This window comes from Spea bombifrons, chromosome 1, assembly GCF_027358695.1.
Source record: "Spea bombifrons isolate aSpeBom1 chromosome 1, aSpeBom1.2.pri, whole genome shotgun sequence".
NCBI classification, from domain to species: domain Eukaryota; kingdom Metazoa; phylum Chordata; class Amphibia; order Anura; family Pelobatidae; genus Spea; species Spea bombifrons.
Genome location: NC_071087.1, coordinates 44,892,495 through 44,920,469, shown reverse-complemented (window position 1 = coordinate 44,920,469; position 27,975 = coordinate 44,892,495). Strand labels below are relative to the sequence as shown.

The 27,975-nt window shown below is 38.1% G+C and overlaps 1 protein-coding gene across 1 annotated transcript in view; it reads left to right on the top strand.

The window, feature by feature from the left end:
- The window catches only part of ALPK1 (alpha kinase 1), a 53,951-nt gene that overhangs the window by 4,487 nt on the left and 21,489 nt on the right, over window positions 1–27,975 (top strand). Inside the window, exons 2-4 of the mRNA XM_053461451.1 lie at window positions 236–309; window positions 18,798–18,975; window positions 24,769–24,923. Coding sequence (XP_053317426.1) covers window positions 295–309; window positions 18,798–18,975; window positions 24,769–24,923 — 348 coding nt within the window. The 5' untranslated portion in view covers window positions 236–294. The remainder of the gene's footprint in view (window positions 1–235; window positions 310–18,797; window positions 18,976–24,768; window positions 24,924–27,975) is intronic.

Below are 27,975 nucleotides of genomic sequence, written 5' to 3'. Positions count from 1 at the left end.
TATGTGTACATTTTCAGGAGATCCATGACCCAGAGACAAGCCATAATATGATACATTTATTTTTAAGGTTTCAAAGAATGTTGAAAAGTCTAAAATAACAAAACACAGAAACATCCTCAGTGTATACACATTTGACAAGACCACAGCTGATGACAAATAGTGAAGTGGGATAAGGAACAAAACATGTATCTGTAAATTAATTATTTCATTTCTAATTTTTTTTTTTTATGATAAGTCTGATATGTGTGGAGAAAATGGAAGCCAAGCATTGCAGCTCCTAATGAAAGCAGCTGAATGACAACCAATGAGGTAAGCGTATGAATTTCATTTTTCCGATATATTGTTAACACAAAATGGGTCCGTTTACTAAGGCTGATTGAAAAGATTACAACTTGTTCATAGTTTCTAAGCTCATACCTGGGAACTCTTCAGGTGAAGCACTGGTTCGCCGGGTCATTGAGCGAAATCTCTGTGTCTCGTTGCGGCGTTTCCATGGCAGCACAGTTGTGTCTCCTCTCATCTGAAGTAGGGCAGGAAGAGCAAGACTATAAAAAATGGACCTTCGCTCCCACATATCCAGTGTTCTTCCTGCCTTACCTGCAAGTAGGAGCAAGACCATCATCCCCTGAATTGAATACATCTTCAGTATCCCCAGAGCTTTTCCTCCTTCTCATCTGTACCCACTTATGGGCTCTCATCTTTTACAGCCTCCTAAGGTTTTCTGTGACCTCTGATCCGGACTATTATTCTAGCAATGATTTCTCCTCCTCCGAAGAGGACGAGATTTCAGATGAGGCCTAATTTATCCTATGCATGATGCGTTGTCTCATATCATGGATGAGTGGAAGTACACCGAAAAGACACTAAGTATTTCCAGACGTACTACAAAGATGTTTCCCTTTAGAAAGAAGTCTGAGCTGTAGGAGATCTCTAAAGTAGATGCTGTTGTTGTTAAAGATAATCATTGTACTACCCTACACTTGGAGGATGCTTCTCACCTTCCGGACACCATGGTTCTAAAGGCTGAAAGGGCAATTTGGCAAGCCTTTGAGGCAGGTGCTAGCGATCTTTGTCCGAGTATAGTCTCAGCCTCTAGCGCAAGATCAATGAAGCTTTGGCTACAGTGGAAGACCTGTTCCCTGGGATGCATTTTTTCTGAAAGAGTGGCAGAGAAAAGAGTCTTGTCAACTGCTTCATACACCATGTCCATTTCAAAATGGAAACTGTTTGCTCGACAGAACGTATATTTCAATGTCCCGAAAGCCCCCCACCAGCAGTTTCTGAGGGTGGCAGTTTCTGGGCTCTCTGGAATTTCGCAGCTTCATTTCCAGGTCTTCACTCATCTCATCAGCCCCCCAAATCTTTAAGAAAATCCTTTTGGTAGTAGCAAGAAAAAAATAAAGCTAGTCCCTTACGTCGACGCCTGGCTCATCATTGCAGTCTGAGCTGCACACTTGCAAGATCATTTGACTGTTGTCTCCAGTGACTGGGCTGGATGGTGAAATTGATGGCCTAGAAACTCAACAGAAATTGCCCTAAAGGCAAAAAAGTATTTTCTCTACAGTCGTAGAAACTGTTTCAACTCTTTTGAAGTATATTAAGATCTGAAATCTATTCTCTTCCTTGTGCAGGTCTCACATGGTCTTGCTTTATGTTCCCTGGCTCATGTTTTGGATTTCCTACAATGAGGATCCTAGATGTGTCTGCAACCAGCTAAGCTTTGAGTCCAAGTATCTGCCTTATGTGTTTTGCAGGGTACCAGACTGGCAGAACTTCCTTGGGTGAAGAGCTTTCTTCTGGCTACCTTCAGACTTAGACCTAAACTGCCGGTACAATCTCCAGCCTGGGACCTAAATCTAGTCCTGGATCATTTGATGGCATTTGAGCCACTGCCTCTTTGCACCTTCTAACCCTAATGGCGGCCTTCCTGGTGGCTTTCACCTCTGCTAGAAGGGTTAGCAAACTACAGGCATTGTCTATTCAGGAGCCCCTTTTGGTTTTTCATGAGGACGAGATAATCCTTCGGCTGCCTCCAGAATTAAGACCCAAAGTAGTGTCGTCCTTTCATATATCTTAATGAATCATCCTCCCTGCACTTTGTCAATCTCCCAAGAATTATAAGGAATGTGTTCTTCACACTCAATGTTAGGAGGTGTCTGCAAATTTATTTGTCTAGGAATCAGCCCTTGAGACGTTATGCCTGCCTTTTCTGATTCCAGGAAGGGTCAAAAAGTTGCTAAACTCACTATTGCGAGATGGATTACTCAAGCTCTTCGTAAATGTTACTCGGGCTCTGGCAGCATCTTGGACGGTAAAGGCTGAATCTAGGTGGTTGGATCAAGTGTCACAAATAATAAGTCACAATAATTAGTATATTCTGCATTACCTGCATACACAAATGTTCCTGCACTTGCTGGTTGCTTTTATAGTTCACTTTTTCATATTTTTAGTTTTTTTACTACATTGCTCCTTAGTTTGACTTTATTGTGCCACATATACATTTGTTATCAGTAGTAGCAGTAGTATTAACACTATTATAATTCTTGTCATATTAAGTCTTGTCAATGTTTCCTTTAAATTGAACAGTATGCCTTTCGTCCACAAGGTGGCAGTGTGGCATAAAGGAAAGACTTGTCTGCTTACAAATATCTTGCTCAGTATAAACTCATTATTTATAAGTTTAACCCTTTCGAGAACAGGGATGTTATACACCTCATGTTTATTAGGTATGTTTATTTTATATCACCTTGTTTATTTATTGCACAACACCGTCTACACATTTGTATTCTGTTTCCACATTGTAATGTGTAAAGATCACAATGCATTGTTTTTAATGGGTTTAAGGACAATGTCGCTATTGCTGCAGGGAATCAGCGCAGCACCCATCTCTTTATTATAATATTTCGACAAATACAAAAGCATCAAAATACAATTGGCTGGTAGATGAGGTTAAGTTAACATAAGGGTAGGGAGAGGAAATTAAAATGTTAAGTAATATTGAATATAAATGGATTACTTGTCCATAGATCTCAAAATATATCTTTAAATTCTATATCATATAACAGTTCAGCATTCTTATTTTTATAGTCTGGGATTGAGCAGAATGGGGTCTAAAACAGTCTGATTTACCATGCATCTGCAGCGACCTTACTTATTATGATTTTAGGCACAAGGATCTTTGGTAAATCATAATTTTCATCACACACTACTTATTCCAGCAGGTTAAAATGTTTATGCTTTGTGGGGATAAGTACAACAAAATCCCCAGAAAAACAGTAAAAACATAAACAATATCTTTATGTACTATAAATCTTATTGAGGAAATATGTTATTTGCTCCGATTCACAGCAGGTGTCTGATTATACGAATTACTAATTATTACATTTCTATGCATATAGATATAAAATCTCATTGACATTATGTCGGTTCTGATTGTAATTTGCACAATAGATTTATTATAGAAAATGGGGAAAAGTAAGGTTTTTATTCAGACATTAGAGTAGTTAATTTTTAATCCCCGCTTTGAAGTAATTTCTTATCGAAAGACTATCCTTAAGTACAAAGTCCTACAGGAAGATGAGTAGGTTAGATGAGTAAAACAAAATCCAAAATAACAGTAAAAACATAAATAATCTATTTTATTTACTATTAATCTCATTGAGGACAAATGTTATTGTCATAGATTTACAGCAAGTGTCTGATTATACCAATTATTCTTAAATTTCTATGCCTATAGATATAAAATTGAATTGACAGTATGCCAGTTCTGATTGTAATTTGCACAATAGATTGATTATAGATAAAATTGGGTAAAAGTAAAGTTTTTATTCAGACGTTAGAGTAGTTAATTTTTAATCCCCGCTTTGAAGTATTTTCTTATCGAAAGACTATCCTTAAGTACAAAGTCCTACAGGAAGATGAGTAGGTTATCTGACCCGATAATCTTTCTCTGTTCTATAATGCCTCTGTTACCCCCTTAATTTTAAGTGGAGGGGTTTTCCCTCTCCTTTACCCACCATAACGTATGTTGCGTGTGCTTCAGGTATTGCTCCAAGCCTCATGCAGTAAGCCAGTATAACGACCCCATGCTGATGAGTCCCATAAAGAATGAAACCGCTGTCCATGAGTGGTGATCTGGCTACTACACCTCTGCCTTTGTTTAAAGGCTGTGTAGTAAAATGGACATTTGTGGGTATAGAGACAAAAGGTGATCATTGTTGGACATCTCTACATATACCTACTGAGAGTCATTTGCAGTTGTGGCAGAACTACAAGATTTCTGTGGGAAAAAAACAAGTGTTCTGGCTTGCCTGGTGGATGTAGATTGGTGTTTAATAATGCCTCTGCTACCCCCTTAATTTGGAGAGGTTTTCCATCACCTTTACCCTCCATAACTTTATTTTTCATAATTGGAACCTGCAGAGCACCATCTAGTGGAGTACACATTAACTAATACTGTGAATGGCAGTGGAAGGGGTGAGAAAATTCAGCTGCAAAAATCTGTTGTGTTCTATGTGCTATACGAGTAATTATTGTATTTTTCCCTTGATAAATATGGATGTTACATTGTAAAATTATATTCCTTCCAAAGGTCAGATATTGCATATTTTTCCTTTAGGCAGTCTGGATCTCTGCTAGTCCTCGGACTATAGTCCATGCTGCGCACGTGGTTCGAATGCAAAGGACACAATGTACGTAGATTCCGATATGCAGCGTCACACATGTCTGTTCTCACACACCAGTTCCTTATATCCTAAAGTGTGATATTAATTTAGGATGAGCTAATGTAATCTTGGCCTTGCTTTATTTTCTGACTAGATTTGAAACCCACCTGCTGTGCCCTTTTCATTTATGGACCTCGTGTCACCCTTGCTAACCCTTGTCTGCTTCTGGTACCTTTCACTATTCACTGGATGCACCTGCATGACCAACCATGGTTGTTGCAAGACAAGATCTCTATTCTAGTGCCCCATGTCCACCTTTGCACAGTGGGGAGCATAGCTTACTCTATGTCGAGCTGTAATTTCTAAAATGACATGAACAACAGATTATCAAATTGTTAAAACAACCTGTAGCTTGTACTTTTCAGTTTTTACAATGTTGATAAATATCTCTCTCCTTCTCTCTCTCCCTCTCTCTTTCCTTCCCTCTCTCTCATATATATATATATATATATATAATATATATATACACACACAAACACAATATGTTTTCTTAATAAGGTATATAGCATATAACTTAAAATGCAAAAACCAATTAAACTGGCAATACTCCCCAAAAAAATGTAATTTCAAAAAGAACCTACATAGGTTCAAAAAGCAGATTATTTCAGTAGAATTATTATTATTTTTTTTTTTTTACAGAATTACAAACATAAAAGCAGAGAACAAAAAAAACAATTGAATCACTGTTGTGTTGGCAAATAAGAGTGAAAGTTTTTGGCAGGTTTAATCTTGTCGTGTGTCCCTTGGGTCCCCCGCCTCACAGAGAGGCTTCCTAAGGGCTGCCGACAATAGAAGTCGGATAAAAGCAGGGAGTGAAAGCTCTCGGTTGAGAAGGATTCCCCCCAGCTTGATTTCCAGAAGCATGGGCTCACATTATTTTCCTGCATTTTGGCATGGGTTTTAGGTTAGTTCGCTTAAGACTGTCTGTGTTTGTAGGCTATACTTGACAAGAGTCTGTAGGGCTGGCAATGCATATTCATGACGGAGAAGCTCTTCGAGGCTCCATTAACATTGACAAAGACCTCGCTGTTTCACACTGCCATCTGACTGGTATTGAGTGTAGAGTCGCATGACCAGATTAGTGCGCCCAGCCAAGATTATTCCTTAAGTCGTTAGGCCTCGCCTTCCTAACAATAGTCATGTGTGACAAGTCTGTCATTAAGTGATGGCTTCTTTTGGGCACTTTCAGATAAACATAATTTCCTTAACTTCCATTTTATTTGACAACAAGCTGCTGTGGACGGAAAGGAAGTAGTTTAGCAGTTTATGGATTAGGGTTTTTCGTCACTTCAAAGACATCTTTGATCTGTAATATATGTGCTATACTACATTCATTATGTCACTCATTTCATTCTTTCGGAAGAATCTAAATGTATTGGGTGATTGGGTTTTCACATACATTAATTACATGGTATACACAGATGGAACTGCAAAAACAAACTCATTTTTTGGAAAGTGACTACCGGTCCAAAATAACAGGCAATTTGTGTATCGTGGCCTGGTGTATCTACAAGCCTACAAAACATAGAGTGGAAACAAGAATGTCTCAGAAACTGAAACTTGCAAAGTGAATGAAAGGAAAACATAGTTTCTTGGACTAAAGATAAGCGAAAATGTAACAACGGACCAAACTCTGTCAGCCTACACAACTCATGTGCACAATATGAATAGTTTTAATTAATATATTGAGACATTTTTTTTAAATGGTAGGTTAAATGGCAGGATATATTATTGGCTTTAGAGTGTCATAAGGACAGTCAGGGAAGATGATTTGGGGTGCAGGACAGGGCCCCAAAATCAAGACTGTCCACTGTTTTCCACTGTGAAGGTTGTTTAAAGGTTGTGATGAACCTTTAAAGAAATAAGGTCATCAGCCGTGATGTAACACGGTAAATGCATATTTTCAAAACTTTTGTCTTTGGTACAGAAAACCAGTCACTGGAAAATAAACCTGTTAAACTGGGTTGTGGAAACATAGGTGCTGTTACATTAGGTGTTTTGGAGTCACAGTGCTGTAGGCATAGACAGTCATTTCATCAATAAAACTAGTAATGCTTATAAGTTACCACTATTTGCATCACTTTTTATCATGTTACATTAAGAATGTCAAGAGCAAATGTAGAATAGAACCTTCAAGTATCCAAAATGAACAAAGGATGGTAGCTAAATGTGACAAACAGACTGCAGATCGTTCAAGAACAGGATTTACACTACATTCAAATCTTTGTCACCGCCAGTTTTAAACTTCAGGCGTACACTTCCCCTTTGTCTTTTTTTGGTTTCTCTGGGTGAGTTTGTCCAATGTATTCCTGACCACAGTTCCATGCATTGTTTGATCTTAGCTCTGTCCAGTTGCTGACCCCGGCTTACCCTTTTTGAGCTTGTGTTCATTCCAGTTTAGGCTACTTGTTCTGCTGGATTCTGCATTTCTTGACCTGGACTGTTTGCAACCTAGCCTCTTCATACGGCTGACAGTTGTTCCACATCCAGGTCCATCTCTCTCTATTCAGTCAGTCATGACTCCACTTCTCCACTTGTGGGTTCTGATTTACTACGACAGGTGTGTGACCAGGGGGTGTAGTTATATAATGTATAGCAAAAATGTAAATGTTCATTAGAGAGAAGGTGAGAAGGATACAAGAGAAGAGAAAAAGAAGAAATAAAGCAAAAAAAGAGACGAAAGATTGGAAAGAAATGATAGAAGAGAGAAAGAGGAAAATTAGATGAGAAAAGGAGAACTGAGAGGAGATGCTAAAAAAAGACAAGAAAGAAAAGAAGAAGTGGAAAAGGAGAGGAGAAAGATGGTATGAGGGAAAATAAGGGAAGAGAGAGAGAGAGACAGAATAGAGAAAATTGAAAGGAGAGGAAAAAGGAGTGAAATGCAGATTTACACACAAACACACACTGACGCTAACACACACACAGACACATTTAAGGTAACACTCACACTCCTCACTTACCCTGAGTGAAGCCTCAACCTATCTTCAATTCAGCTTACCCTTCCTATCTCCTCTGTTCGTAGACCGCTACCAGGCTACCGATTTCCAGGAAGGATGCTTGGATGTACCTTATCCCCCACTTCCTGAAGGATTTAGCGGTGTGGTAAATAGTTGTGTTTTTGTTTGTTTTTTATTTTTATTATTTTTAGGTATTTTAACACACTACATCATTTACCAGACAGGGAACGAGGGAGGCCTTTCTTAGGCAACACAAAAGACAAATGGACAGGTCAGGAATCAACCTCTTGCTTGGCTTCTTTGCCAAAACTGAAATTGTATGGAGAAAGCAAGCCCAACTGCTTTTGAAGTGTTTTTCACCTCTATGGGTAGTGTGAAGGTAGTGTGAAATTTAAGCAGGTTCATAAAAGTTATATGTAGAAGAAAATAGTTTCTTTAATAGCTAATAAATGAATATAGGATTCAAATAGCTACTAAAACCCTCAAAGCTAACCAATTAATAATTAAGTAATCTTATCCTAATAAAATGTTTACGTATTTCATTGTAGGCAGTATTTGGTCCCTTAGGCATTTCTTTTAAGTGTTTAGGCTTCTTTAGCACAGGACCACGTTGTGATTAACATTATAGGTGCAGATGTTGGATACATGGGGGGGGTGTCTAAAAACGCTGTCCTTCAGACCTGTGGGTATCTAAGTTCATATGTTTAGCATAAGACTCATTGTCTTTATTAGATTTTGAAAGGGTACATTTATGATGGATTTACTGGTTGTATTAAGAAATATATAAATATTATGTTTTATTAGGCTAGGATTACCAATTATTCATTGATTATAATAAGTATACAGGCTTGAGGAATGGCAGTAATGGATTTTTATTGGTCCCAGTTGGAGAGTTAACTATACTTGAGATTGGACAGTCTGTGCTCTTGCCTGCCTCTTCCCCTCACTAGCTTCCAGCATTCAAATGAAATGCAGAAACAAACAAAGCAGTTCGGCCTTAGCTTTAAGCTCACCTACAGAACAATATTCCACTCAGCAGTCTGCTCTCTGGTCAACCAGTGGTCTTCTTAATCTCCTTGTTCCAACCCTCTATTTAATTGAATGATTAAAAGTTAATTAGCCCTAGGTATATCTGATTGTTTTAATGTGTGAATAATGTAGCGAGAATTACTCTCTTGCTCCTGTGCAATCGTCACATAAGAAAATCTGCTTAGGAAAAACCTTCACCTATTCAGCCAAAGATGATGATATTGCTTTTTATGCAATGGGCGCTAATGCCACAAAAAAAGCTCTTTCCCAGCATCTGGAAAAGCCTTGTGAAGGGCTTGAAGACGTTAAACCTGCACAAGCTATGTGCAGGTTAAAAGAACATCTTCAAGGTTTAGTTCTTGGAAGCCAAACACCTCTACACACCTATAGTGCGTAGGAGCTTATCTATATCAGTCAGGCCAGGGCCGAATGTGGAAAGAACAATATCCTGCCCCTTGTGAAACAAATCCAGAGGGCGAGGAACGAACCACCCTTATCAGGTGATGGCTAGGAGTAGTGTAGGTGTTTTGAAAGTCAGGAAGCTCAGAAATACATCCTGAATAGGTTCAGTTCAGATGAAGAAGACGTTAATAGGACAGATTCAGGTCACACCTATATGAGCTTGTCGGAGATCCTATTTCAAAACCATGGGCATTAATATGGACCCCCTATTTCGTGGCTGTAGCAGCCTCCATGTTTCTGAGAAGGCTTTACACAAAATTGGAGTGTTTGTGTGTGATTGTTCCCAAATTAACATTACCCTTCAGTGGAACTAAGGAGCATAGCCCAAACCCCGCAGAACAGCCCCAGACCATTATCACTCTTCCATCAAACTGTAGTAGTTTCCTGGCATTTGCTTCCAGATTGCTTCGGACTTCCAGATAGCGAGGTGGGATTCGTCAATCCAGAGAACACGTTTCCACTGCTCCATTCCAACCCAACCATTGGAAAGCCATTTTTATGAAGCTTCTGAAGCAAAGTGCTTGTACTAATATTGCTTCCAGAGGCAGTGTGTGGAACTGTGTAGTGACTGATGCTACAGAGCACAGGTGATTTTTACACTGCTCTGTGAGTATGCACGGTCTCCCACTTCGAGGTTGAGCTGCTTTTACTCCTAGACACTTTCACATCACAAAACTATCTCTAGTGAAGGACTTCTTAACGCTAAAGGGTGACTTGACTAGAGAACCACATTGTTCAGCAGAAAATACACATTTGGAAGAGCAAAAATTGTGTTATAGTAGGTGTATCTAATACATATATACCTGGGTTATATCTGCCCTAAACACATTCTCTCCTTGGGGTGTGACTAAATGGACCGTAAGCAAATGAAAAGTAGGTAAGAGTGGACTGGAGCAGATGTAGCAGGGGAGAGTTTTCAAGATCTGACTTGTGGCAAAGTTGGCATCTTAGTGCCACATTTAAAGTCTCTGAGCTCTCCAGTACAACCCATTCTACTGCAAATGCTTGTCTATGCAACTGCCTATGTGCTTGATTTTATATACCTGTTAACAATGGATGCGGCTGAAACTCAACAGTTAGGAGGCGCGTCCACATACTTTTAGTGTACTATTAAATAGGTAAGATCAACAGGCTACTTCTAAGAGTGTTTCACATGACCTTCATTACCGACCTGCCAGAGTCTACAAACAAAGACACTCCCTGAACCGGCCATCAATATCAAGGGATGATATTTCAAACACCCCCATCCACAATGGCTCCTTGACCATTTATATTTTCCCATATCATTTATATCATCCCATCAGAAGGAACAGCATTTCTTCCGCCTATAGCAGCAGTCTCACTTCCTCGGTCTGGTTGAGAAACACATTGATTTACCAAAAAGTCAGCAACAACCTTTACATCAAGCCATTTGCCTCGACCTTCTTTTCCTGCACCATTTCTCCTCTTCTCCTGCATCATCTGTATTAGCTCCGTGTTCATCTTGCATCAGTGCCACATGCATCCAGAATCATCTCCATTCATCTCCAGGAAGTTACCTGACAATGCCCCATTCGGCCTATGCTCCGCCCATGGGATAGGGTTATTTTGCCCCTCTGTTATTTTGCACAATCAGTGCCCTGCATCTATCTGCCCCAGCATCTGCACCATTAGCCTCTTTCTTCTGCACAATTTGTTTCCTGCCTTCTGTTTAAACTTTTTAACATCACTAGCAAAGCATTGAACATTTCAAGGGGAGAAAGTAATACAATTGCTCAGGACCATCTCAATTCTGTTTCCTCTCTAATGGCACAAGAGAGATAAAATTTAAGATGCTCCTGAGCCGCGATGCACCATAGGTCAGGCTATTAAGTGTCTGCCCATACTCGGTGATTTAATCTCAATTTTTTTTGTACTGTTTAAAAATAGTCTAGGAATAACATACATTTTCCAATAGTTTGATACATTTAATGGTTCATTTCCCCAAACTTCCATCTTGCAGTTCAGTATATTTAACCTATTCAATAAGCTTTATATGTGTGTTATAAACCCACCACATGTTTATACCTGGAAACAGCTCGTTCTCAGAGCTTTGCTTTAACTGATCAGTTACTGAACAGTTTAACTGAACAGAACCGAGGCAGATCCAAACGCTACTACCTCCAACGGAGATCAAATGCTGCCTCAAAGGCTTGGTATTATCAAGTGATTTGGGACAAACCCAGAGTTCTTAAGAGAACTGGGAACAGCCATCTTAACTTCTTGATATAGATGATTATAATTCCTTATTATGTTGTTTCTCTGTATTTGTTAATGTTAACATGTTTTGGTAAGTTGCTGCCTTTATAAGCGTAGTAGTAGCCTAAAGTAGGCACTAGTAGGGAATATGAAATCAGGGCAGTGAATTGAAATGCTATTTTTCTCGACAACAATATGCCAAAATACTCCCCTTTAAAAAAAACAAAAACTATTGTTAGACCCCCTTAGACAAGTTAAAATGAGTTACTTGTCCAAAATATGAGCTTCTCTAAATAAGCGGCACTATTAATCGTGAAACGTTTCAGACTGGAGAAGCACATTTTCTTTTCTACCTGTGTGAATATATATTGATTATGCCCTCAAAAATAAATATTGTATGATATCATTTAATTTAATAATAGATTTTATAAACTCAGCTAAAAATATGGGTAACAGATTTAAGATACTGTTACAGATCTTTGATAAAGTGATGTATACCTCCTATGACTTACAAGTGACCCTTCAGTTTTTAACTTATTGAAAAATCGCTTAATTAAAAAAAACCTAATAAATGACTGCCACCTAAATCTAAAGCGTTCAATTATCATTATAACAAGTTCGACGGCTTAAGGTTGCATGTAGTGGTGTTACTAAATACAAGCGATTCACACTCGCGTTTTCAGACTATCCAAGCGACACCTTGCTTATTCATGTTTTTTTGGCTGTTAATTGGCCGAGACCACCAGAATTCAGAAGACACAGATGTCACTGATAGCTTGCCTAGGGAGCACATTCATGCCCATCTGTTGCAGTCTAGAAACGGGTTCGTATATCCACAAGGCCTTCATTAAATTCTTGTCAGAAAGTAATGTAAATCCAGTTTACTTTCAGAAGTCGCCGGAGAGATTTATGCCACAGACCCCCCTGCAATTTACACACACTGTGGTTGTATAGGGAGAAAAGGCCAAAGCCTTTCATGTCTACGCATATTAACAAGAGAAGCCTGCCTTTTAAGAGAGTCTTTTTGATTGAGCTCTCTCATTATTTTAATGCAGCCTGTGCCGCTTCACCTTCATGAAAAGGAAACTCGGTTGTAAAAAACAAAATATGGGGGCAGGGATGTGGAAATAGCATGATACAATGCCACGTCCCAACGCTCGGGTAAATGCTGATGTTAAAGGTTCTCTGTAGAAATAGCAAAGTTCTGTGCTCTGTTGTAATGGTGGAAACACGATGGTTTAATTGACAACTGCTCATTTCTTAGATTATGCCATCAAAGTGTTTAGCATCTAGAAACTGTAGTTACTGCCAAAGTGTATGAGCATGCTCTTGATTATTATTTTCTATGAAGAAGAAAACATTATAAACTTAAATGCACGCCAATAGTTATGCGCTCGCTCTTCTGGTTCAATAGTTTTGTTAAGGTTGCTTTGGTGACTAATCTAGTCTTGGGTTTTGAAGGGTTTTATGAGGTATCCTATGGCTTCCTAGCTCTTTAAAAACCAAAACAGAAATAAAGCTGTCTCTTAAAACTTTCTTTCTTAGTTCTAAAATGCCACCTGAGTTTGTCAAAACCGATCTATAAACGTATAAGTTGGACTTGACGTTTTATGGAGTCTTTAAGTTTAATGAAAAGCCCATTATGAATGACCAGTTTTTACTGACCAACAAGTATGATAAAATACTTTTTTGTAGAACCACAAGAGAACATTTCTGATATGTGCTCTGTGTGGAAATGTCCAAATTCTGTATAGAAGGAAATATGCTAGGTTTATATATTTTTTTAAAAATGCGATTCAAAACATGGTGCTAGGCAGCTTGCGGACTCATTGGTCGACATTAAAAAAGTCACGTCTTCACAACTCCAGTTATCAAGGACTTCAAACACATCAGGAATTTTGATGATCATTGCCTGAAAGGCAAGTAGTTTAGTGGATTAAATAACTTTTAATTGAGAATTTGGTGCTCAAGCTGGGAAATCCATGATACAATTGGATCATCAGTTGTTGACTTAACTTATATATATATATATTTGTATACAATATAAGTACCTGGGTTCCCTTAATGAATTTTCCATAGTAGCTTAAGGTATGTTAGTCTGTTATCAGGCTTGTGGGCAGTCTTTTGATTACGTGGATGGCATGGGCCATTAAGCTATGCCCGTTACCAGCTGGTAACTTATTATCTAGATCTGATCTTTCTCCGCTGACCTATTACTGACCCATCTCACTCGCAGTTGGCTCCATCCTGCTCCACCAATTTGGCTCCAGTACGGACAGAAAAGCACAACCAGATATACTGGAGGCCTATTAGAATATTAACCCCATGCCCAGATATCCCTATTATCATTACCATTACAAAAAAACCTCTAATATTTAATGGCCATAACTATATTGACAGAATTGAATGCCATAATTCATCTTACCTAAATACAGTGGCTCGTAAGAGTAAGCTGACCTCTTACTAATTCTATCAAATGGGCTATTTAACTTTTCTGTATGATATTTTAAAACTCATAATTAGTTATTGTATGATGAGAAGTTTAATTTTATAAAGTTGCCTAAGTATTCAACTCAAGTACAGTAATAGAGTAATATTTGGTAGCCAGTAATATTTGGTAGTCACTTTTAAGAGTTTCAATGTAAGAATGTAGCAGCCTTGGAGACAGAGTGATGCTCTTTGTTTGTATGATGTTATGATTTGTTCCAGATTCTTCTGGTTGGTGAAATCTCACATGAATGCCACAATTTTAAAATAGTGCAACAGATTCTCGATGAGATTTAAATCAAGTCTTTGACTGGACCATTCTCAAACCTTTTTGCTCTCAAGTGACTCTAATGTTGCTTTGCATTTGTGTTTTGGAACATTGTGCCGCTGGAAGATTCATTTCTTCAGTTTTTAATGGACTGCGATGTCCGAGTGATGTCTTCGGTCTTGCTGCACTCCCATACATGTCAATTTTATGCAGAGCTCTTGGTATGCTTAACTGGTGTACCATTTCTTCACTCCCTACCACCAAACTCTTTTGGGCCCATTTGGTCTCTCACGGTGGTCTGTCTTTCATAAGTCTCCTCCTTGTTTGAGTGGGGTGTTTTGAGAGGTGTCCATTTCTTGGCAGTGTCTGAGTTATTGGTCCAACTGTGCTTACTGGGATATCGAAGCCCTTTTTAACCACATTCTGCCAATTTCCTAGTGTATCATTTGTATTACCTTATCTGTGAATTATCCTATTTGGTCTTCATTTTCCTCCACGATCCACAGCCCCGCTAATAATATTTCAAGAGTAGGTTGTTAACAGGGGGAGGGGCTTTAAAATGTATAAATTGTATAAACAATTTCTAATTTTCTTAATAAACAATAATTGATTTTGATCTTTAGTGTTTTAAATAAAACATCATTTTAATGTACCATTTGTAATTTAGGCATGTGAAATAATTGGTAAGGGGTCTCCATACTTTTTTAAGGTGATTATTATTTTCTATGAAGAAGAAAACATTATAAACTTAAATGCACGCCAATAGTTATGCGCTCGCTCTTCTGGTTCAATAGTTTTGTTAAGGTTGCTTTGGTGACTAATCTAGTCTTGGGTTTTGAAGGGTTTTATGAGGTATCCTATGGCTTCCTAGCTCTTTAAAAACCAAAACAGAAATAAAGCTGTCTCTTAAAACTTTCTTTCTTAGTTCTAAAATGCCACCTGAGTTTGTCAAAACCGATCTATAAACGTATAAGTTGGACTTGACGTTTTATGGAGTCTTTAAGTTTAATGAAAAGCCCATTATGAATGACCAGTTTTTACTGACCAACAAGTATGATAAAATACTTTTTTGTAGAACCACAAGAGAACATTTCTGATATGTGCTCTGTGTGGAAATGTCCAAATTCTGTATAGAAGGAAATATGCTAGGTTTATATATTTTTTTAAAAATGCGATTCAAAACATGGTGCTAGGCAGCTTGCGGACTCATTGGTCGACATTAAAAAAGTCACGTCTTCACAACTCCAGTTATCAAGGACTTCAAACACATCAGGAATTTTGATGATCATTGCCTGAAAGGCAAGTAGTTTAGTGGATTAAATAACTTTTAATTGAGAATTTGGTGCTCAAGCTGGGAAATCCATGATACAATTGGATCATCAGTTGTTGACTTAACTTATATATATATATATTTGTATACAATATAAGTACCTGGGTTCCCTTAATGAATTTTCCATAGTAGCTTAAGGTATGTTAGTCTGTTATCAGGCTTGTGGGCAGTCTTTTGATTACGTGGATGGCATGGGCCATTAAGCTATGCCCGTTACCAGCTGGTAACTTATTATCTAGATCTGATCTTTCTCCGCTGACCTATTACTGACCCATCTCACTCGCAGTTGGCTCCATCCTGCTCCACCAATTTGGCTCCAGTACGGACAGAAAAGCACAACCAGATATACTGGAGGCCTATTAGAATATTAACCCCATGCCCAGATATCCCTATTATCATTACCATTACAAAAAAACCTCTAATATTTAATGGCCATAACTATATTGACAGAATTGAATGCCATAATTCATCTTACCTAAATACAGTGGCTCGTAAGAGTAAGCTGACCTCTTACTAATTCTATCAAATGGGCTATTTAACTTTTCTGTATGATATTTTAAAACTCATAATTAGTTATTGTATGATGAGAAGTTTAATTTTATAAAGTTGCCTAAGTATTCAACTCAAGTACAGTAATAGAGTAATATTTGGTAGCCAGTAATATTTGGTAGTCACTTTTAAGAGTTTCAATGTAAGAATGTAGCAGCCTTGGAGACAGAGTGATGCTCTTTGTTTGTATGATGTTATGATTTGTTCCAGATTCTTCTGGTTGGTGAAATCTCACATGAATGCCACAATTTTAAAATAGTGCAACAGATTCTCGATGAGATTTAAATCAAGTCTTTGACTGGACCATTCTCAAACCTTTTTGCTCTCAAGTGACTCTAATGTTGCTTTGCATTTGTGTTTTGGAACATTGTGCCGCTGGAAGATTCATTTCTTCAGTTTTTAATGGACTGCGATGTCCGAGTGATGTCTTCGGTCTTGCTGCACTCCCATACATGTCAATTTTATGCAGAGCTCTTGGTATGCTTAACTGGTGTACCATTTCTTCACTCCCTACCACCAAACTCTTTTGGGCCCATTTGGTCTCTCACGGTGGTCTGTCTTTCATAAGTCTCCTCCTTGTTTGAGTGGGGTGTTTTGAGAGGTGTCCATTTCTTGGCAGTGTCTGAGTTATTGGTCCAACTGTGCTTACTGGGATATCGAAGCCCTTTTTAACCACATTCTGCCAATTTCCTAGTGTATCATTTGTATTACCTTATCTGTGAATTATCCTATTTGGTATTCATTTTCCTCCACGATCCACAGCCCCGCTAATAATATTTCAAGAGTAGGTTGTTAACAGGGGGAGGGGCTTTAAAATGTATAAATTGTATAAACAATTTCTAATTTTCTTAATAAACAATAATTGATTTTGATCTTTAGTGTTTTAAATAAAACATCATTTTAATGTACCATTTGTAATTTAGGCATGTGAAATAATTGGTAAGGGGTCTCCATACTTTTTTAAGGTACAGCATTTCAAGATCATATTTTAGAACATAGTCTTATTGACTAGCTGCAATATCAATGTCAACCTTGGCTTTTTAGAACAAAACCACGTGTGAAGATGCAAATCATATGATTGTCTGATTTCAAATTTAATTAACATTATTTTTCACCACTAGAGGCTCACTTTGCAAGTTGCTGCATTTCAATTTATCAGACCCAGTATCATTGCATCCAGAAGTCTGTCATCTCGTATAATTACAATATATATATGTTTAATGCAATATTTATCTCCGGATAGGCCAGCTGCTTGAGCAATGTGCAACAAGCCCAGCTGAAACCTTTCCTTATTAGACATGTGAGGGCATATCACGCTACTTCATATACCACATGCTACTTATACACTCATCTGTGATGATCCCTGGCTCAACCAAGCCTATACCTGTCCTGATTTAGTATGAAAATCACAATATCCTGAAAGTTATGCTTCCTTTGAGTACAAGCACGTGCACTAACGTACACATCCCACCGTTGCATCCGCTCAATTCCCACAAAAGCCATGCCCCAGCATTGAAATAGAAGAACATGAGAGTTGTAGTAGTAGTGCAGGTCAATACTTAATGGTTTTCTGTATAGAATAGTAAGTATGGAGTATACTGCATTATTGCAGCAATTAAAGTATACGACACATATAGATGTAATCTGATGCATGCAGGGTCTATTTTTATAAAACCTATAAGTTTTCAATATGAAAGAGTTTGAAACAATGCCAATATAATGTTTTCACCTGATACTCAGAACAGGAGCTTAAGGTATACATCTAGCTTTAATACATACACGGGTAACAGAAGCAGGGCAAAAAGTCATGTTTCTGTGATGTATATGAAAAAATATAATAATTAGACCTGCTTAACGTATAATCATATATGAATTCATTATTCACTAAAGCTGCAGGTGAGCTCAGTAGTGACCCACCAAATCCACTATTCATTATTAAGGACCAACCCTAGTGAGTTTTCCTTCAAGATGAGCTTGGCTGGCCCTGTATAATACATAGTTAAATCACTGATATTTCTGGAAAGTTACCCGTTGAAAATATACATTAGACAGGGTCAGCATAGCTCCTCTTGCAGGAAGACTTACCATGGATGGCCCTTCAGAATACATGTTTCAATCTGGACCAGTGGTGCTTAGTGTCCATGTGTATTATTGTTTCCTCCCTTGATACATTAATTTTAAACATACAATTGAAGCCAAACCTCCAGCCTTCTTAATTATAACAATTTGTTGAATGTAGCTATGTGTGTCAATGGCCCAAAAGTTCAATGATATATCTGTTTTTATCTTTAAACTCTTTGAGTGTGGACCAATTGCTTAAGGAAAATGTTTACCTCATTTTGGAAGTCTTGTCCCTGACTATTTTCAGGTAACCCTTGTTATTTTAAGGAACGCAGTCTTACTGCAGGCTTTCCTTATGCAGAAGGGTTATGAACTATCAGATATAAGTAATACCTTCATCACGGCTAGTGTACACTCAACCATGTAATCCAACATTTGTTAATAAAATCTTTACATGAAACAAGACTATTATGCATTTCGTCCTTTCTGCTGTCTAACAGCTCGGCACCCTGCTGTAATTTCACACACTTCTCCAATAAAGCTCTCAGAAGCTGCCATGTGTTTTCATGTATTTTTTCCCTATTATCCATCCCTGGCTTGAGCCTTGCTTATAATTGATGATGCTTTAGTTAATCATCTCTTTTCCTCTTTTGTTCGGCAGGTACCTCACCCTTGAAAGATCCTTTTTATTCAGAATATGTGTCTTCTCCTAGGTCATTGATCACAGTGCACCAAGGGATACTCGATTCACAGTCAAGTGGGAAACAGTCATCATGAATAATCAAGAGGTTGTGGCATTGCTGGATGAGTGCAAGCAAAAGATTGTAGCGCTCGCTTCAGAGGTGTCACAGCCGTCTGAGGAGGAGAAGAATGACTACCAACGGTGCAGAGGTGAGAACCTTATGCAAGAGCACAGGACTGCCAGCAGGTTACTCCACCGCCTCTGCATCTCAGCCACACGCACTCGCTCCTGCTCTATTTTTCTTCTTTTGGCAGGCGAAGCTGGGGGAACTGTTGGGTTTGTGAAGAATGAATGGGGTGTGGAGCGCAGGCAGAGAAGGAAAGCTTACTTTGTTGGAGTGAATTGCTGTCACATCTAATTTCAGGCTTCAGTAAACACAGGCAGTCTAGCATGTATTTCTGCACGCAGAACAATAAGCAAACGTTTGATGGCAGGTGATTTTTTATATATATATATATTGGATAGAGAAGGGGCTATTAAGCCAATATGGCGCGTACCCTCAATGAGTTAATAATTTGAATTTAATGACTTTGATTGCTAATTCGATTTGCATGAGTATTCCAAGACGTAGTGATTAAAACCTTTTTCTTCTATGAGGATTAAACAAACCATGAATGAATAGAAAATGGGTTCTAATGATGTGAGTGATAGCTTCTGGCCTTTTTATGTGTTCCTAGTAATAATGTTGTAATGTCCGCATTAAAGAAATAAACATTATTATATGACCGTTAAAAACAATTCATAGTTTGTTGCTGTGTGATGCAAGCCATCGCTAGCAAGGGTTTGAAACTCTTTTCATTTCAAGGTTTCAACAAACGAGGTTAAATAGTATAATACGCTTTTCGGGACCAGTTGTTTTTTTTCTTCATCTCCTCATTTTGAGGAGAAACAGAGTTTGGGACACCAGATGGCAACTGAATTGGCACATCTAAACTTCCAATTTTTGGCTATGCCATACAAATTGTACTTTAGAATAAGTATTCTTGAATGTTCTTAGTCCGTTACAATTGACATTACATAAGGTAATGATCTTTTCTAAATATGTGAATCTCTTCTAGATATTTGAATCTCAACAAATACAATCAAAGCCGAAGGACATAATGACTGGCGTTGCTCCAAAGAGTGAGCACCCCTAGGTACTGTGGAACCAGTCAGTGAGCCCAGGCTTTTAAGTACAAGTAGTGTTCTGGTTTTACACTAAATCTTTAGGGGCAGGAGAGACATATTGTTATTCCTATTAATCTTACAGTTTTTTTTAACTTAAGTAATAGCAGGATAAAAAAAATACTGGTTTCATCAGCTTAATAAAGATTAATTTGCAGAGAAGACTGGACATGATAAAATGGACCATACACCATTGTTCAACTTCAAGAAGCACCTAAGATTACTGTCATAAAATTCGTATAAAACCAATGTGTGAGGTCCAAAGCATAGAAATGAAATTGTATAGTACTTTCAGAAGAACGAGCTGTGTATTAGATAACATCAAAGCAACTCGATAACTAGAAGTAGAATCCTACCTGAGAAGTTTGAAGGCCTTTGACTACATAGTTTCTTCCCAACCTGATCACATTCTCCGTAGAAAAAAATCCTTTATTGGCTTTTATGCTCTCTTTTTGTGTGTAGCACATTTTTTTGTAGACTAAGAACACTTTTAAGGACAAAAAACACCTTTCACCTCTTTAAAACCTATTAGTTTGCCCTCCATCTTAGTAGCCCCTTGAACCACTTAATCAGATCTCTTTCTATGGACCATGTTGCTATCTCAAGGCATTCGCCACTGCAACAAGTAACCAACTAGTCGGCAAAAAAAAATATTAATAATTTCAATAACAATATCGGGTTAATTAACCTTTAAGGGGGAACTCCCTTCATATTATTATTTATTGTTTTATATTAATAAAATCATCATATTCTGTAGCGCTGTACAATGAGTAAACTGGACATAACAAGTAGTATATAACATAACAACTTGACGTATAGAAGCAACAGGTGAGGAGGGCCCTGCTCAAACAAGCGTACATACTTTTATATTCTTTAGTTTTTGTACTATGTAAGAATATAATTATATATATATATATATATATATGTATATATATATATATATAAACACCCATGCAGGTATTCCTTTACTACTATGCAAACCATAATGTATCAAACTACTCCAGAAAATGATTTGTTTGGTACTTGTATGATCAATATTGTTTTTATAACACGTAAATGATTATTTTGCATTGCAAACGTTTAGCTTTTTTAAGAATATATTTTAAAATGCATATTTACCCTAGTATATCGTTGCAATTAAACGTTATTTGTGAGCTACGTGTGAGTAATAATTAAAAAACGCAATTATATTACCGTTTTTTCTTTATTAGTAATTGGTTAAAATATTTTACATTTCATTCAGTATATTCAAATTGGCAAAAATACGTATTTATTTCTAAAGTTCTTTTGGATAACGTACTGCTGTATGAAGCTGGCAAGTATGAACTGTGCTACCAGGAGTTTCCATGAATGAAAGATGCAGGCGTCAGAGTTAATTAGGGATGGTAAAGCTGCTCTGGGGCAGCTAATGCCCCATGTGGTAGTCTTTGACCAATACCCCCAGAAATATTGTAATGGAAATAAGAATAAAATGGGAAAAACACTAACTTATAATAGCCTGTAAATCATTTGTTAATGATCTCGGCTTGTGTGACCTCTTGCCGTACTTATATTGTGGCATAGAACACTGCGGCACCCCAGACCCCTCTGTGCATTAGTCCACTTTAGCAATTAAGCCAGCCTTTTAGATATGCTGATGAAGGAATTAATGACTTGGTTTGCAGATTCCGCTTCAGGGCACTGATTTAAGGCAGTTGAGCGGGGACTTCTTCCGCAGGCAGGTGTCTTTTTCAGCACCAACGTTCGCATTGGGATAACGGACTAATGAAAAAAAAAAAGAGACAGGAGCCTACAATACACGCGCTTTAGTTAGAGTCACTATGGGATTCAGAAGGCTTTTGTATTTCCTCTTATCGCCCACCCCCTTTTTATGAGTAATTCAATGCTAAGTGGCATTGTCAAACCAAATTTTCTGCCAGAGTTTTCTATTTGATATCTGTAAGTCGTTTATGAGCATTAACTGTACTGATCTATTAATAGGAATAAGGACATTGCTGCAGGATTTCCCCTTGTTATATATTTACATATATCATAATTATATAATTGTTTTAACAAATCAGTGAAAGGTCAAGTTAGAATGGGTATACCATTTTATGGTTAGCAAACTGAGCATTTTGGCTTTTTCTTATTAAGTAGAATTTTACAATAATTTTATAATTGATTGTTGCATCTAGATCAAAGGGCTGGCATATGGTCCTCAATGTGTTTTTCCCCATATTGCCCAACATTCCCATAGGTTCTGTTGCATTACATCGTACATTTCATCATATCTAGCCCTCTTATTTAATTTTCTGTATGGGATATGGTTATGCCAATTTAAAGGGTCAGCATTCAATAAAAATAATTTGATTTTATAAAAAAAAAAATTGTGGCTTTTATTGGCAATTCAGTTGTTGCATGTTAGAAAACATTCGTCAAAAGCATGGCAGAGAGACACTGAGATAAAGAAAAACTGTAACACCTGAAATTAAAAAATATATATATATATATATAATTTAAGATTATTTTCCAGATGTGAACAATTATAACAAAGAGTTTTCAGATAAATTACTGTTACAATACCCACACCCTTTTGCCCCACCTAAACAAAATTTTTTGTTTTGCTAGTTGAAGATGACAAGCTATAACATGACAACTGGCAATATATAATTAACGATAAGATTAACTCACTCGACATTACTGGTAGAGTAGAGGAAGAGGGCCCTCCTCTTGGTAGCTTACAATCTATTAGGAGGTTGACGGAGGATGAGACTGAAGGAGATGGACTTCTTGGGTAAGCAGGGTGAGGGTATTTGGGGGGTAGGTTGTATGCTTCTCTCAATAGGTGCGTGAATGTTAGAACAAAAGTAGTAGAGACTCTGACACAATGAGGTGAGGAATTCGACTATAGGTACAGATGCTGGATATGCAAGTGGGAAGGGTTGACAATGGTAGAAGTATGTAATACAAAGAACGAAAACAGAAGTTAGGAAAATATTTGGTTGGATATTATAGATTAGAGTATAGATACAGGAGGACACAGTTTTGTTATGGGTTTTATGGGTAAGGAGATTAATTCTGCAAGGTATGGAGAGCCACTAGAAGACTGGCGCAGTGAGGCAACTGATGAAGAGCACTGATAATAAAGTCTAGCAGAGTGGGGGGGTTCGATCAGTGAAAGGTGGGGAAGCCGGTTAATAGGGAATCCAAACAGAAGGATGAATTGGTATTTTAGTAGAGTCTTGTGTTAGGAAAGAACAAACGTAACATAAATACTTAGTGTGCTGGATAGATTAAGGTTTTATCCATAGTCACAGAGATATAAAAAATAATTGTTAGACAGAGAGATATACTCTTTCTAATTGTATAGAACTATACTAACACATAGACAAAGAGGAGTATATATTCATGCTTAGTTTGTTTATCAGCACTTTTATAGATAAATCCATATCCTAATATTTATGTGTATATATGTATATATATGTGTGTGTGTGTGATTTTGAACATCTTAAATGTCCCCAATCTCATAAATAAGAATAATGTAGAGGACACAATTCTACCCCATTCTGACAGGGGCCTTTTAATTGGACAGTTGATCTTATTACAAAGTGTTATTTAACTCCTTTTGTCCGACCAACAAACAAATGAACAGATAACTCTGTTATCTGCACTAGACAAGCTTCACTGGGTACTCCCATGCCGCTGTTTATGTGTTGGGGCACCCAACCAAAGAGATGCTTGCCCTATAGCCCAAGGCAATATCACTTAGATTCCTCTGCTGAGTGAAAATCTCTATTTAGGAAGCATATCCGTCATGCGGAATTCAGACTCACTTTAATGTACATTTTGGGTGGCCTGTTTGTTAGCCTATGTTAAATGAAGTAGTTATTTGTTTTTAATTAGAGAGATGTTGCAGGTCACTACTACCATAAATATCTTATGAACATAGCATTATTCTTTTCTTGGGAAAAGGACAAATTGTATCTTTTGAAGATGTAACGCTGCATTGTACTGTAAATGCAGGAAACCATATCTCTGTCTAGAGAGAATGCAAAGTAACATATAAACCAGTACACAGATCCTTTCAACTGTGCCACGGTAATTTGGTGCAATTTATTAGAGGTCAGCGGCCGAGTTCTCCATTGATGTTTCCAGAAGCTTCAAGAATTTGCAAAACACATTTTGTTATTTGGAGTAAGACAGAGATGTCAAAGTCCAAGTCATCAATACCGATAGAATTTTTAATGCTAGTCTAAAAAAATAGAATTTTTTTTGTGTGCGTTCAGCTTTAATACAGACTCACAACAGAATAATTGAGTGGTCAATTGTTAAAGGCATGAAAATGACCACAGACATTGGGATGTGTTTATATAGCTATCCTGGGGCAATGTTCTTAAGTGGCAGACCTGGGAAAACACTTTGTTAGCAGTTGATAATAGCAATGTCCTTTTTACCTCCTGATTATAAACTTGACAAATTCACTTCCTGATAAGAGAGAAAGACCATGTTCAGTATGGCGTCTTGCAGACTTTTCCAAAATGTTTTGCTTTCCTCTAAAAAACCTTTTTAATGGATGATTGCCTCAGTGTACCTTAAGGGTAGAACAAAATAGTTCTCCAGCTGACAGACATTGTCTTATTATTAGTGTTTTGGTGAAAGTCAGCAGTGTATAGCAACTACAGGAAGGTGTGTGGAAAATTGATCTTGTGAGGCGCACAGTTTAATGCTGGGAGAAGAATAGTCCCTTAACCTATTTCACCTATAGTAGGTTTGCTAACATGTACTTTGACCTCTTACAGCATCCCTCCCGGATGATCTGAAGACTCTTATTGAGGAGGCAAAAGAAATGAAGTGGCCCTTTGTGCCTGAGAGGTGGCAGTACAAGCAAGCTATGGCCGCAGAAGACAAAACAAATCTACAAGACTTGATCAATCCGAGGTTGCATGACCTTCTGGTACGTATCAGCTTACTTTATTCTTCTGGCTAATAATTGAAATCAAAAGAGAAAAATCAATATGTAAAGTGCATGGATATGCCCTATTACCGGGGGGGGGATCTGCAGTAGGCCACTTCATCAGAAATGTATGTGTCCATGGGCCGGACTAATATTTCATTGAGAGAAAATATAAAGCATGACTCCTATCATTATATAGTGAGCCAGACACTGGGGGTACAGCATAACACCCATCACTATTTACTGAGACAGACATAGACGGTGGTACAGCATAACTCCCATCTCTCATCTTCATTTGCATTTCACTGCTCTTACTCCCTTTCTCACTCACTCTCTCCAAGTAACTCTCTCACTCTCTCATGCTCTCACACTTTCTCTCAATGATTCCATAGCTTCCCTGCCAACCACTTCCTCGTCACTGTATCCTTTCCTGCAGCTCCGCTTCTTCTTTTGCCTCTTCTTGTTCTTCTGTCTTCATTTTTCATCCACTTCTCTGTAAAGGCCTCCCGGAGCACTTCCACAAAAGGGCAAAGCTGTGGGCACACACTCTCCCACAATTAGAGGAACAGGGGAGAGGCTGTCTCTGTGGCCTCCACCTTTTGCAGACATATTCCTTGAGAAAGAGAGGTGCTGAAAGAGAAGAAGCAGAGCTGTGGAAGCGGTCGGTGGAGGAGGTAGGGAGACCCAGCCAGCATAGACTTCACCCCCTAAGCGAGGCTCTGGTTGGAAGTCATGTTACCTACATGTCTAGTGAGCTACATTTGGCCTGTGGGCTGCATGTTGGATGTCCCTGTCCTATGATGACTGGCCAGTTGGGGACATTATAAGATACATTTATAACCAAACAAGTTGTACAAACAAGGTATGTGCAGACCTCCATACCATCTTTAACTTGTAAACTAATGCAGAGTGCCAGGATATATAGAGGAGTAAGACTAAGGTATGTCTGGGAGGGGAAGGATGATGATGCTCTCCTGGGTCACACTTAGGGCAGAAACCACTATATACAGATCACTGGGCCCAGTGATGTATTTACCTTTAGGACTGCCTTAGGGCCGACCTAGGGTCTCCAGGACCTGCCACGCTAGGCCTAGTCAGCCTAAACTAGGTTACATCACTAACTGGGCCCTATTCCTGACTCTGGGCAGCTCCTCTAGCCATCCTCCAGATATACCATACCTAGAATGTCCTCTTCCTCCATCTTTTTGAGCAGAGTACAGCATATGATGTAGGATACTAGACCCAAAGATGGTACAACTAAACCTAAAACATGCCGCAGACATCTGCACAGACCATTGTCATATATTTATTTTATCTTTATTTATATACTGTACTTCTTAGGGAAGTTTTTAAGCTGAATATTTGTGTCTGTAAAATTACCTTATTAACCTACTTGTGTAGTAACTTAGATTCAAGTAATGGTAAATATATTATTAGGTAGCTACATGGCCGGTAACTGGCTAACTGAATATATATGGTAAGAATTAAATTATATCGTTGCAATTGTATAGTATTATTCTTTATAATCATTGATTTGTATCATGCTAATCAGACTGTATAACTTTTTTATGAATGCCAATGTCCAACAAATTTCTGAAACAACAAAACAAAACAGAAAAAAGTTTGTAACAAGTGTATAATGAATGATTTTTACATCTGATGTCTAAGCCCACTCTATTAAACATGCTACATACCTGGGAACCTTTAGGCTCAGCTACCCAGAGCCTCCCCTCACAGAGATGTGGTAGGTGGACGCGCTGACGTCAGTGTGTGTGTGTGTGTGGGGGGGGGTACCGCTGACATTGGTGGGAAACTTGCGTGGTTGGTGGGGAATGAGAAACCCGGAGAGTTCCCGGGTATGGTTATACTGCCTTGTGATAAGCTATAGAATGTCTCGGTCTTAGTCATTCATAAACACCCTCTAACCCGCAAGGCTTGAAGTTAGGGACTTTATAAACATAAACATAAAAAAATTGTTTTTAATTTATCTTGTGGGTGTATGATACTCTGTGCTACATAGATATAGATATATAATATATTTTTTATAGATATTTTTCTTCCCACAATGAGACCTCATTACCAAAGCAAGAGGCATACTTTTACCCTTTGTCGGACATGCCTTTGGAAGTAAGCAATCTCATTACATTTGGCTGGTCTTGTTGCAACATTAAACCAATTCTGTATTGTCATTTTATTTCTGCTTTTTTGTGACCTTAGACAGAAATTTATGGCTGATTCTGACCTCTTCTCTGACCCCAGCAAAGCTTCTTAACTTAAAAGCGTACAGTCCTGATTCTCCCAGAATAAGCACCTGCAGTAAACGCCCCAAGAAACCTGGATGGATGAGAGATTAATGTGGCTGTAATAGCGGGCCCGTGTTTTCGGCATTATGCCCTCTCCACAGGTAGATAGGCCTTTTCTGAGATGATACCAATTATTTATTGCCGAAACATCTGTTGATAACTGCAGCTGGCCCTTTAAACAAAGCACATCACAGGGTCATAGACTATAGAGACCCGAAATCCTCGCCTCATGCTAGTCTACACTATTCACAGGCTTTCTTGCTCTTATACGGCACCCTTCCCCCTCAACTAAAGGCCCTGGGAAGCCGGAATGTTTCCTTCTTAGTCAACATGAAGCTGCCTTCTCCTTCTTACCCAGTTTGAAGTATCATTTAATCTTATAGAGTAATTTATATTTCACAGTTGGAATGGCATGAAGGACAAGAGAACTTAGAAGGCCTGGATAAAAGCATCAACCATCTTCGCCTCCTCCTTCTCCTTCTTTTTTCCATGTGAAATGTTGATACTTTGACCTGCATAAATTGAATAATAAGTATCCATTCATTTATGGGGGTTCAAGTGTTATTCTCACGTACATAGTTTTTAACATATATTTTTGATAATTGTCAGAGTTGCTTAAAGGTTTCTTTTATCCCCCACTCTGGTGATTATTAAACAGCTTTATTCAATCTACTTTTTATTACACATTTATGGAGTGTATTTGTCTATAAAAGAAGGACGCATCTTTCCTGCACATGACTGCATACAAC